Below are 13,968 nucleotides of genomic sequence, written 5' to 3'. Positions count from 1 at the left end.
GTATTACTGGCAAAAGCTATATTTCATTGGATTCAAAGTAAGAGACCATCCACTCTTGAATGGTACTAGAAGACAGAGTGGATGCAAATGGAGAGATTGGATGAACCTCTAACAAATAAGAAGATACATGCAGAGTATCAGAAATTATGGAATGAGACCTATTTCAGTTTTAACTTCTGGGGGTATTCCACGCAAACCAACATTCAAGGTTGAGAGCCCTCGACAGTGAGTCATGGTCTATATATGTATCTTGGAAATAAGGTATAGTGAGTATGTATGTGTGGATGAATGTATATGATTAATGGGATGTGATTGCTTGGTATGTGATCTGTGGTTTAGATGTGGCTTTTTTGTGTTTTTTTCTTTTAGTGTCTGTTCTGTTTTCACATTTAAAATACATATGGGGAAGGTATACATGGGAATGTTTAGGGGAAATATTGGCAACAACAAAAAAAAAGCTATGTTTTATTTATTCATCACAATTGGTCTGCTTACTTGTTAGACTATGGTGGCTGTGCTTTTTCATAGTGTATGCTATTCTATTACCAAATTCCATGTATATGCCTTATAATATGAATAGATAACGGTTAAAAAAAAAGAAGCACAGACATAACTTCTAAACCAGGAACCACTTAAATACAAGTTTATACTAACTTAAGGATGGGCAAATCCAGTTTAGAGGGCCATAAACTGGCCTGGTTTTCAAAATATCCAAACTGGACTCTCAGACCATTTTGTAGAGTTATGAAGGAGTAATTGTTTGATTCTTACATTTGATACTGAGCAGACAGTTTCTGGAGATTGAACCATAGGGCTGAAGACTGATTAATAGCTACACATGTCCAACTCAAGATAGCAGACAAGTAATATGCTACAGATCAATAAGATGTTGAACAAGCTAGATGCTGATCTAAGAGATGTTGATTTTAGCAAAACTGAGACAGCCATCCCTTACCAATTATAAAAAAGATGACTCTATATGGTCAATATTATATACCCTGACCATCCATACAGGACATTGTAAAGAGGTACTTTTCTGGGGATTTGAATCCTTTGGCATGGTCTAAGAGGCACTGGAAATATTTGAGGACATGGATACCTCAAACTCAGTTAAGTATTCTTAAATGAATGCTCAATATATCTGAGTATAAAAAGCATTGTTACAGCTGTATTGTTGGACACTGAAACAAACAAAAGACATTTTTGCATACTTAGATTTATCTCCCCACTTGCATTCCTGATCTGGCCCATCAGAGAATATTTCAGAGTAAGAGTCAAAACAGAAATGAGACTGGAATTTAGAATTACTCTTCATTACCTCTTTTACCCTTAAATTATTATAAGCAAAGCTACTTAAAAACATAAGAACATGCCATACTGGGTCAAACCAAGGGTCCAAACCCAGCATCCTGTTTCCAATAGTGGCCAATCCAGGCCATAAGAACCTGGTAAGTACCCAAAACCTAAGTCTATCCCATGCTACTGATGCTAGAAAATAGCCTCTGCTATTACTAAGTCAACTTGATTAATAGCAGGTAATGGACTTCTCCTCCAAGAACTTATCCAAACCTTTTTTAAACCCAGCTACACTAACTGCACTAACCACATCCCCTGGCAACAATTTCCAGAGTTTAATTGTGCATTGAGTGAAAAAACTCTCTCTGATTAGTTTTAAATGTGCCCCATGCTAACTTCATAGAGAGCCCCCTAGTCCTCCTATTATCTGAAAGAGTAAATAATCGATTCACATTTACCTGTTCTAGACCTCTCATGATTTTAAACACCTCTATTATATCCCCCCCCCAGCCATCTCTTCTTCAAGCTTAACAGTGCTAACTTCTTTGATATTTCCTCTCTACAGTTATGACTTGTTTATCTCAAAAGTTATAAAAATAGTTACATGTTCCTACTGTCTTCTTGCCACTAATCTCCTTACCACTTATATTTCCATCATGTATCCCCCCTGCCCTTAAAAACTCTAAAGATGTTCAAATTGTTAAGACGTAATTTCCTTTCATTCTTCAAATTTTTGTACTGTAAACCGAAGTGATGTGCAAACGAACGTCAGTATATAAAAATGTTAAACAAACTATATCTTTGAGATGCAGCGACCAGAATTGTACAAAGTATTCAAGGTGTAGTCTCACCATGGAGCGATACAGAGGCATTATGACAGTTTTTGTTTTATTCACCATTCCCTTCCTAATAATTCCTAACATAATTTGCTTTTTTGACTGCTGCAGCACACTGAGCCGAGTTCAAAGTATTATCCACCATAACGACTAGATCTCTTCCCTGGGTAGTAGCTCATAATATGGAACCTAACATCGTGTAACTATAGCATGGGTTATTTTTCCCAATATGCATCACCTTGCACTTATCCACATTAAATTTCATCTGCCATTTGGATGCACAATTTTCCAGTCTCACAAGGTCCTCCTGCAGTTTCACAATCCACTTGTGATTTAATTATTCTGAATAATTTTGTATCTGCAAATTTGATTACCTCACACGTCATATTCCTTTCCAGATCATTTAAAAATATATTTAAAAACACGGATCCCAGTACAGATCCCTGAAGCACTCCACTGCCCAGCCCCATCCACTGAAACAATTGTCCATTTAATCCTACTCTGTTTCCTGTCTTTTAAACCAGTTTGCAAACCACGAAAGGACATCGCCACCTATCCCATGACTTTTTACATTTCCTAGAAGCCTCTCATAAGGAACTTTGTCAAATGCCTTCTGAAAATCCAAAGACTACATCTACAGGTTCACCTATATCTACAGGTTTATTAACCCCTTCAAAAAGGTGAAGCAGATTTGAGAGGCAAGACTTGGCTTGGGTAAAGCCATGCTGACTTTGTTCCATTAAACAATGCCTTTCTATATGTTCTATGATTTTGATCTTTAGAACACTTTCCACTATTTTTCCTCACACTGAAGTCAGGCTAACTGGTCTGTTGTTTCCCGGATCGCCCCTGGAGCCATTTTTAAATATTGGGGTTACATTAGCCACCCTCCAGTCTTCAGGTACAATGGATGATTTTAATGACATATTATAAATTTTTACTAATAGATTTGAAATTTCATTTTTTAGTTCCTTCAGAACCCTGGGGTGTATACCATCCGGTCCAGGTGATTTACTACTCTTCAGTCCATTTGAATCATTACCCATGAAAATCTTCGGGTGGGCAAGATTCAATAAAGTCCATTTTTACCGATTCCACCTTGTTGTGTGTTTGCTGTCAGCCATCTTGGATCGGTTACCGGTTTGTTTTCTTGGACCATGAAAATCTTCTCCAGAACTGCTATCTCCCCAACATCCTCTTCAGTAAACACTGAACCAAAAAATCAAAAAGCCTAAATGAAGGTATCAGCAAGCCAGACGTTGTGTATGCAAAGCAGAACCAACCGGTCTTCTCAATCATTCACCATCATTAGGACTGTGATAAAAAAAAAAAAAAAAAAAAAAGAGGGCAAAACATTTTTTCTTTTTCAATTATCCATTCTTCTTAAATGTGTCCTTTTTCTTAGTTTTTACTTCTTATTTTGTAATAAATTTCAAAAATCTGACAACAGTTATTGATAGAATAAATATCACAACAGCCAGACACGGCAGATGTTTCGCAAACACTATGCTTCATCAAGGGCACGATTAACCTCTTAATCAAGAAAGACTGTTGCCTGTAGATGGCTGAGACGCCGAGTACTCCTCAAAACGGTAGCCATTTGCTGTTTGAGTAGTTTAAATTGTTTTTTTGTCAGGTTTTTTGTGGACTTTGCTATTTGAAATTTATTACAAAATAAGAAATAAATAAGGACAAATTTTAAGAAGAATGGATTAAGTTGAAATAAAGAAAAATGTTTTTTGCCTTTTTTTGACTATCACCGTTCTAATGAAGGTGAATGATTAATTGAGAAGACCGGTTGGTTCTGCTTTGCATACACAACGTCTGGCTTGCTGATACCTTCATTTAGGCTTTTTGATTTTTTGGTTATGTTGTTCTCAAGTTCCCTTTTTGCTTGATGATTTTACATTTTGGGTAACTTGACTTTTTGATATTAGGTAATTGAAATCTCCCATTATTACTGCACTACCAATTTGGTTAGCTTCCCTAATTTCTCTTAGCATTTCACTGTAGGTCTCACCATCTTGGCCAAGTGGACAGTAGTATACTATCACTATAGTCTTCCCAGACACAAGGGATTTCTACCCATAAAGATTCAATTGTGCATTTAGTCTCATGCAGAATCTTTATCCTGTTGGACTCTATGCCATCTCAGACAAAGTGCCACCCCGCCTCCCAGATGCTCCTCTCTGTCATTGCGATATAATTTGTACCCCGGTATAGCACTGTCCCATTGGTTATCCTCCTTCCACCATGTCTCTGAGATGCCAATTAAGTCTATGTCATCATTCACTGCTATACATTCTAATTCTGGCATTAGCATACAAACATTTCAAAGTGTGTTTTTGGTTTGCATTTTCATTCTGCTTTTTAATTGATAGGGATAAACTGGAATTTTTTTTAGCTCAGGTGAGTTTTTAATTACAGGCACTTAGACTACTTTTCTTATTATTGGAACCTTATTGTTGGGATGCCCTAATTCTAATGCATCATTAGTATCCATTGATGATACCTCCCTCCGAGCCATGCGCTGTTAAGAGACTGTCGGCTTCCCCCTTTGTTCTAGTTTAAAAGCTGCTCTCTCCTTTTTAAAAGGTTAGCCTCAGCAGTCTGGTTCCACCCTGGTTAAGGTGGAGCCCAACCCTTCGGGAAAAAACCTCCCTCTTCCCCAAAAAGTTCCCCAGTTACTTACAAAACTGAATCCCTCTTCCTTGTACCATTGTCTCATCCATGCATTGAAACTCCGGACCTCTGCCTGCCTCTGGGGTCCTGCGCGTGAAACAGGGAGCATTTCACAGAATGCTACCCTGGAGGTTCTGGATGTCAGCTTTCTATCTAAGAGCCTAAATTTGGCTTCCTGAACCTCCCCTCCTATATTTTCCTATGCTGTTGGTACCCACATGTACCATGACAGCCACTCCTCCAACACTGTCTAAAATCCTATCTAGGTGATGAGTGAGGTCCGCCACCTTCGCACCAGCTAGGCATGTTACTAGGCGATCCTCATGCCCACCAGCCACCTGGCTGTCTACATGCCTAATAATCGAATCACCAACTATGACGACCGCCTAACCCTCCCCCCTCCTGGGCAGTAGCCCTGAGAGAGACATCCTCTATGCGAAAGGACAATGCACCACCTGGAGAGCAGGTCCTTGCTACAGGATCCTTTCCTGCTGCACCAGGTTGATGCTCTCCTATCATGAGACCTTCTTCCTCCAAGGCACCAGGACTGCCAATCTGAAGTTGGGGCTTGGCTACTACCGTATGTCCCTGAAGGTCTCATCTATATACCTCTCTGTCTGCCTCAGCTCCTCCAAGTCCGCCACTCTAGCCTCCAGAGATCAGACTCATTCTCCAAGAGACAGGAGCTCTTTGCATCGGATGCACACATACAACTTCTCACCAGCGGGTAAAAAATCATATGTGACACTCAATGCAAAAGACTGGGAGGCCCCCCTCTTGCTGTTAGACTGCTGCCTTCATCTCAAATTTGTTCAGTTCCTAGTTAAGTTTTAGTTTGCTATGGGAGTAGGAATGTGTAATTAGTGTCCTTTAAATGTATAATTTATACAATATATACTGATTAATCGCAATTTTTAAGTTTAATTTTTGTCATCTATTGCCTAACACTATATTAGACAATATCTAAAATAAAAGCTTTTTCTCAAAATTTAATTAGAATAAATCTACATTTGCATATACAAAAAAAACAACTAGACATGGCTTCCTTTATTATTATAATCCCCACTACAATATGTAGTCAAATATAGCTAATGAATATTCAACTATATCACCTAAAAATGAGACCAGTTAGTGTCCTTGAAGACAAAAGTCACTTCCACTAAGAAGAAGAAAGACTCAAAGATAAATGCCTAGAGCAGAAAAGAAGCTTGTGTGGCAGTGCTGGAAACCTGCGACTCATTATCATGGCCTGTTTTATCACCAATGCAGTTTAACTATTGTACAAGCATACAAGTATTACCACATTAGCTATAAATATGCCACGCCTTCTGACAGTACAAAAAACTTTCAGCTTTAACTCTTCCTTATTCCACTGCCATGAGATTGAAAGGCTTCGGCATCACTGCGGCCATATGTTCTTGTATCATTATTTGAAAACCAAAAATATCTTTCCATCATGAAATACCTGCTTACCTTTTATTTATTAAAACTTATAGGATGCATTATCCACAATTCTAAGCAGCTCACAACTCCAGATACATAAAAGTTTAGACAAAGTAAGTAAAATAGATTGAAATAGAAAATAAAAAGAAACATATCCACAGAAAATATTTAAAAACATTTTAAAAAACCAACAGTAGTATAAAAGTAATTTACCAGAAGGCCACACATTCAGGAAGCTTTGCAGAGACAGCAGCAGTTGAAAAGTCTTACAGCTGTTTACTATCTGTTATGTAACAGAACCCCTGAGATCTATCCCAGGGGTGCCCATCTCTAGTCCTCAATGGCCGCAAACTGGTCAGGTTTTCATAATATCCCTGATCAATATGCATATATTTCTCTTATTGGGGGTTTCTTGAAAACCAACAGATATGTAGGCCTGGAATTGGACACCTAATCTGCCCAATGAACTTCCTGTTACACTACCATAATCCTTTGTTGAACTCAGGCTTCTCTCTCACTTCTTGGCCACCAGGGATCCTCTTTCTAGTCAGCACTCTCCTGAATTCTGTGACTTTTTTTTCATCTCTACCACCTACGTTGGGAGATTGTGCCACACGTTCACCACCCTCTCTGTTTTCAGAGAGGTGTTCTGTTTCTCCTGGCCTCTCTAAGCTTTATATCATGACTTCTAGTTTTAGAAATTCATTTCCACTGAAAAAGGTTTGCTTCTTGTACATTTATACTTTTGCAATATTTGAATGCTTATAATATTCCCACCTTCCGCTAAGGCATACATCTTATGACATAGGATTTTTGGTGCACCATTCTGGTAGCACTTCTCTAGTCTGCCTCTATTCTATTGATAGCCTTTTAGAGATAGAGTCTCCAATGCCATGGGAGATCTCACCAATGGTTTGTATAGATTCATCATCAATGCCTTTTCCCTACTAATAATGCCTTTCTATGCATCCTAGAATCCCTCTGGCTTTGGCCACTGTCTTGTTCAACTGTTTCACTACCCCGAGATCAAATCTTGAAAGCTATTGCCAAACCGGAACCCTTCAATCTAATATATACTGCCAGCCCTCACATCGATAGCATGCCTTCCTTCTCTTCTAGCAGAGGCGTGCAGGCACTGCTAAAGAGAGCTGGGAAGAGTATTAAACTGTGTGTGATACTGAGCCAGCGTACACTTTCATGCAGTTCAGATTCAGGCACAGGAAACTGCCTCCAGCAACAAATTTTCATAGGCACCGGAGTGCCACCATTGTTGCCACACTGTAGGTCCAGGCCTGCAGCCATGCTCCTGTCCTGCCAGCAACAGACCCAGAACAGCAACTTTGGGACAGGAAAATTCCCTATGGAGCTCCTCTTGCAATCATATATTCAGAGGCCCCATCCTTCCTCCTGCATGGTTTTCCATTACCATGGAAACCGTGTAAGAGGCAGGAGCTCTGTGCATAAGAGGGCTGGTAGGCCCTGTATTAAATTTCCTGTTCCCAAGCTGCTGCAGTTGTGGGCTGGCATCCGTTAGAGAGGACAGCAGGAGCCTCTCCAAGCTGAGGTGAAGACCCTTACCTACAGACACCAAGTTAAAGCCAGCCTGTTTTCATCATTGTACCTGCAGGAGCCCCATCTTCTCCTCCCCACTAGGGCTGTAAGCATAAGAACAAATATGTCATGCTGGCTCAGACCAAGGATTAGAGAACAGTACAAACTGGCTCAAAGTCCCAAACAATTTAATATCCCCCATTGTTTTCAGTTGCAACTATATACCCTGCAAACTCAATACCACCATTATTTGCAAGCACTGCCGAAAATCAGACAGGTCTCTCTCCGGATCCCATACATTAATATATACCCCATCATGTATTTTTCCCCTTGAATTTCTGCACACCACTTTTTTTTTTGCTTTGAATCTTAGCATTTGGCTGTTCAAGTTTTCTTAAATAACTCCTTGTTATGTGTGTTCTCTCAGGAGTGTCCATTCTTGTCATGATCTTATTGTCAAGCGCATCTCCCCCCCCCCCCCCCCCAAAAAAAAAAAAACACACAAAAAAACTTTTCTTGAAAACTCCTCTACAATGTCATTCACCTGATATTGAACAAAAACAGATTCAGAACTGACCCATAACCTCCATAGGTAAAGTCTTTTATTTCCTGTGTGAACTCCATTTACTACTACATTACTTTGCCCATCACTAACGGGCTGATACAATAAAGTGCGCTCTGGCAGAGCGCACTGTTAGCCCGCATTTGGCCGTGCATTTTCAACACGCTATTTTTACCACTTATACAGTAAGGCCTTAGGCTAGTTTAGAGCCTGATTTACTATCGTCTTGTGGTCCACTCCTACACACTTCAGTTTATTTTTAAGGCCCCCATGCAAAAGTGTTCAAAACCTTACTGAAAACCAAAAGTATACTACACCTAAGGCACAGCTTAATCTAATTTTTGATCACCCTGATTAATTTCTTTGCTTGCTTGACTCGGCCCTTTGGTTTAAAAAAACAAACATAAAACCATGCAGGCTCGGATCCCGCAGCCCACAGAAGGCAAAATATTCCATTATCTTTTCCTTTAGCAGTAACTTCATTAGTGTACCCATCACCAAGGTCAAAGAGACTAGCCTATCTGTAATATATTTCATAACTTGTTTTAATAATTATTTTGATTATAGCAATAAATACTTACTACTATGAAGATACTAGTTCTGTTACCATTGAGAACTCCCTAAGGAACGTTTTGCACACAGTGCCACGACAATTGACATGTCTCAACTATTTTCAGTGATATACATACATACAGCTCGCAGAAACGTTTACAAAGTGACCGTTTTTCTGCTCCCTTGGGGACCCTCTCCCTCCATCAAAATAATCTTACCATAACCGATTGACTGCATGGCAGTAAACGGAGCGACAAGGGGCTGAAAAGCAGCGCTACCTAGCGGTTATTAAAACCCCCCAACCCACTATAACTCCCGGGACGCATTGGGCACCAACCTGCGAAAGGCTTCCTGCAGGAGGGAACAGGAGGCTCCGGCGGAAGAGCCCGGGCCGTGCACAATCACGAAGGAAGAAGTCAAGGGGAAGGCGTCCGGGAACAGCTGCACCGAACGAGGAAGGGGCCACAAAGATCCCCATTTGGAGTCCCCTTCCACCAGCTGCTCCTGAGCCACCTCCCCCTCCCGCGGCTCCAGAAATCCCCTACAGGTGGAAAGGAGCAGCAGGAAATAGCCAAGGACAGCCTGCATGGTCGGGAGAGCGCGGAAACAGCGCAACCTCCTCTCCCCTCTGCTTCCCAGCTGTGTCTAAGCAGCTCACGCGCTGCCGGGAGAATTCAAGAACAACTGTCAGCTGATTCCTCACGTGGCTTGTCCCCTCCCACACCCCCTCCCCTCCCTTCCATCTCGCGCGCCAGCGTCTGTCATGTGATGCGCCGCGAGACAGAGTGAACCCACTGACCGGTTCCTTAGAAGACTGTAAAGTCATAAAAGCTGGAGGCGAGCACTAGCCGGAGGCGGCTTCAGTCAGTTTAAGAAGCTGGCAGCGGCTGCACTATCTGCAACCTGGCAGATTATATATTAGTACAAACTCACTTTCTAGTCACTGGCAGACATTTTCATACCTGGGAACGTCTGAGTTTTGTTAACCCTGAGATCACTGCAGATTGTTGCTTCTTTTAAATTCCCCTGACTACTGGGATCCCATCTGCCTGGCATCATGTCCATACCTGGGAACTTTTGACCTCCAGTCACCCTGAGATTACCATGGATACTGATATGTTAACATTGATATGTTAGCCTGCTAACATTTTTGTAAACCGTTTTGATGGCAAACCCGAATGAAGGTATATAAAAACCCACAAATAAATAAATATGGATGGGGGGGTGGGGGGAGGGCAACTGCACAGTGGGACTGGATGCTCACAAATTTACTCTCATAAACACTCTTAAATGTTCACACTTACTTTCACTACTCATTCTCTCACATTCTCATATGTCCATTTACACCTTTACTTCTGCCATTCTCCCACCAACACACACACACACTCACGACTCTCCCTCTTCATAGAAACATAGAAATGACGGCAGAAGAAGACCAAATGGCCCATCTAGTCTGCCCAGCAAGCTACTCACTTTATCCATTTTTTTCCCCTTTTTTTCTCTCCCACCTGTTACTATTGGCTTCCAGTACCCTCCAGCCCTAATCAATTAGGGGTAGCAACCGCTGTAACAAGCAGGCCACACCCTTACCCCATACTCTTACCCACCCCTGTTTTTATTTTTTTATTTTTTGAGATAGCAGCCCTCCATCCTTCCGCTCCGTGAAGGTGGAACACCAACTACTGGCCACTGGCATCCCGCTCCGTGAATGCCTCTGTGGCTGCAGTGTTTGAATGCTTCCTCTTTATTCACACCCTCTAGACTTGATGGATCCACAGTGTTTATCCCATGCCCCTTTGAAGTCGTTCACAGTTTTAGACTTCACCACTTCCTCCGGAAGGGCATTCCAGGCATCCACCACCCTTTCCGTGAAAAAATACTTCCTGACATTGGTTCTTAGTCTTCCTCCCTGGAGGCTCAGCTCGTGACCTCTGGTTCTGCTGATTTTTTTCCGACGGAAAAGGTTTGTCGTTGTCTTTGGATCATTAAAGTTTTTCAAGTATCTGAAAGTCTGAATCATATCACCCCTGCTCCTCCTTTCCTCCAGGGAGTACATATTTAGATTGTTCAATCTCTCCTCGTATGTCATCCGATGAAGACCCTCCACCTTCCTGGTCGCCCTTCTCTGTACCGCTTCCATCTTGTCCTTGTCTCTTTGTAGATACGGTCTCCAGAACTGAACACAGTACTCCAGATGAGGCCTCACCAAGGACCTGTACAAGGGGATAATCACTTCCCTTTTCTTACTCGATATTCCTCTCTCTATGCAGCCCAGCATTCTTCTGGCTTTTGCTATCGCCTTGTCGCATTGTTTCGCAGACTTCATATCATTAGACACTATCACCCCAAGGTCTCTCTCCTGCTCCGTGCACATCAGCCCTTCTCCCCCCATCGAATATAGTTCATTCAGATTTCCACTCCCCATATGCATGACTCTGCACTTCTTGGCATTGAATCTCAGCTGCCATATCTTCGACCACTCTTCCATCTTCCTTAAATCCCATCTCATTCTCTCCACTCCTTCCAGCGTGTCCACTCTGTTGCAGATCTTAGTGTCATCCGCAAAAAGACAAACCTTACCTTCTATCCCGTCCGCAATGTCGCTCACAAATATATTGAACAGGACCGGTCCCAACACCGATCCTTGCGGTACACCACTTAAAACCTCCCTCTCTTCAGAGAGAGCTCCATTTACCATCACACATTGTCTTCTGTCCGTCAACCAGTTTGCAATCCAGGTCACCACCTCGGCACTCACTCCTAAGCTCATTTTATTCACCGGTCTCCTGTGCGGGATCGTATCAAAAGCTTTGCTGAAATCCAAATAGATGACATCGAGCGCTCTTCCTTGATCCAATTCCTTGGTTACCCAGTCAAAAAAGTAAATCAGATTTGTCTGACAGGATCTTCCCCTGGTGAATCCATGCTGCCTCTGGTCCAGCAATTCTCCCGACTGTAGATAGTTCACTATTCTCTCTTTCAACAGTGACTCCATTACTTTTCCCACCACCGAAGTGAGGCTAACCGGTCTGTAGTTACCACCAGCCTCCTCTCTGTTCCCACTCTTGTGAAGGGGAACCACCACAGCTCTTCTCCAATCACTCGGCACCACTCCCGTTTCTAGGGATCTATTGAACAGGTCACACAGCGGACCCGCCAGCACTTCTCTGAGCTCCCTCAGTATCCTGGGATGAACCTCATCAGGTCCCATGGCTTTGTCTACTTTCAGTTTCCCCAGCTCTTCCCATACATTTTCTACTGTAAATGGAGTTACATCTACTCCACTCCCCTCCAGTATCTTGTTAACTAGGGACGGTCCTTCTCCAGGGTCCTCCTTCGTGAACACAGAGCAGAAGCATTCGTTTAATATTTCTGCCATTTCTTCGTCTCTCTCCACACATTGATCCTTTCCACCTTTCAATTTCACTATACTACTTTGAACTTTTCTCTTTTCACTGATGTATCTGAAAAATGTTTTGTCACCTCTCTTTACTTCCTTGGCAATCCTCTCTTCTGCTTGACTTTTTGCTCTCTTGATTAATTTCTTCGTCTCCCTCAGTTCTACCAGATATTCTTCTTTGTGCTCCTCTCTTTGGGATCTTTTGTATTTGTTGAACGTTGTTCTTTTAGCCTTTATTTTGTCAGCCACCTCCTTTGAGAACCAGATAGGTTTCATTTTTCTTTTGCTTTTCTTTACTTTTCTAACATATAGATTAGTTGACTTGGCAATTGCTCCTTTTAGATTGGTCCACTGTTGATCCACTTCTCTCACATTCTCCCAGCCTTTTAGTTCTTCCTCCAGGTACTTCCCCATTTCATCAAAGTTTGTGTTTTTGAACTGCAGAACTTGGGTTTTTGTGCTTCTTTTCCGTATCTTTTTTGTGATATTAAACCATACCGTTTGGTGATCACTGGTGCTGAGGTGGGCGCCCACCTGGACATCAGAGATGTTATCTCCATTAGTGAGCACTAAGTCAAGTATTGCTCCTTCTCTCGTGGGTTCCATAACCATTTGTTTGAACAAAGCTACTTGCAGGGCATCCACTATTTCTCTACTATTATTAGATTCTGCAGATGGGATTCTCCAGTCTACATCTGGCATATTAAAGTCTCCAACGATCACCACTTCTCCCTTCTTTCCTATCCTGTGGATGTCTTCAACCAGATCTCTGTCCAGCTCTTCCTTTTGGTTTGGAGGCCTGTAAACCACTCCAATAAAAATGGAAGTCCCATCTTTTTTTAGGCTGGCCCATAGTGCTTCTTCATTGCCCCATCTTCCTTGCAGCTCCAATGCTTGGATATTGTTTCTGACATAAAGAGCCACTCCTCCCCCTTTCCTGTCCTCTCTGTCTTTCCTTAACAAGTTATAGCCCGGTATTGCTGTATCCCAGTCATGAGATTCCGTAAACCACGTTTCCGTGACAGCAACAACGTCCAAGTCCGCCTCCACCATTAGGGCTTGCAGATCTGGGATTTTATTGCCCAAACTACGAGCATTTGTGCTCATAGCTTTCCAGCTTTCTTCATTCAGGTTACTGCTGTTTCTGGACTCCTTTTGTGACCACTTTAGTTGAGTTTTGTTATCCACTTTTCCCTTTGCCTTTGTGTAAGGGAAAGGATTAGTGCCTCTGATGGCAGAGTCATCCATCACAGTGAGCTTATTCCTTTGGTTTCTGATCTGGAATTTCTGTGTGCATTGGGTTTTTTCTCTCTTTTCAGATAACATTTCAATCTTTTCCTCAAGAACTTCTTGTATTTAATACAGAGAAGGCATTTTGTACTTGTTGCACTTGTTACAGTGTGTGTCTCTGCATCACAGGTCTGATTCTACCAGAGCCCACTATAATTCTGTATTTTGAGTTCCTTAATGCTCTATGTGAGTGAGAGGGTAATCTTGTGGGCTGCACAGCTGTCAAGAATGGGTGTCTGTGGGTCACAGGTCTTATCCTGCCTGAGCCCACTGTAAACCCCTTTGGTTTTGACTTTTGGTTTTTATGTGGTAATGTGGGATTAACTCCTGAATTATATAAAGTGGGTGAAACTTTC

At 41.9% G+C, this 13,968-nt stretch overlaps 1 protein-coding gene across 2 annotated transcripts in view; it reads right to left on the bottom strand.

Moving 5' to 3' along the window:
• Positions 1-9,579, bottom strand: part of HEXB (hexosaminidase subunit beta) — a 150,747-nt gene extending 141,168 nt beyond the window's left edge. For both annotated transcript variants that reach the window (XM_029574995.1, XM_029575002.1), the window contains exon 1: positions 9,260-9,579. In XM_029574995.1, the coding sequence (XP_029430855.1) occupies positions 9,260-9,510 (251 nt within the window). In that variant the 5' untranslated portion in view covers positions 9,511-9,579. The remainder of the gene's footprint in view (positions 1-9,259) is intronic.
• Positions 9,580-13,968: the final 4,389 nt, after the last annotated feature.

Source organism: Rhinatrema bivittatum, chromosome 1, assembly GCF_901001135.1.
Source record: "Rhinatrema bivittatum chromosome 1, aRhiBiv1.1, whole genome shotgun sequence".
Classification (NCBI taxonomy): domain Eukaryota; kingdom Metazoa; phylum Chordata; class Amphibia; order Gymnophiona; family Rhinatrematidae; genus Rhinatrema; species Rhinatrema bivittatum.
Note: the sequence above shows the minus strand (reverse complement) of the source record. Positions and strands in the feature narration are given on the sequence as shown.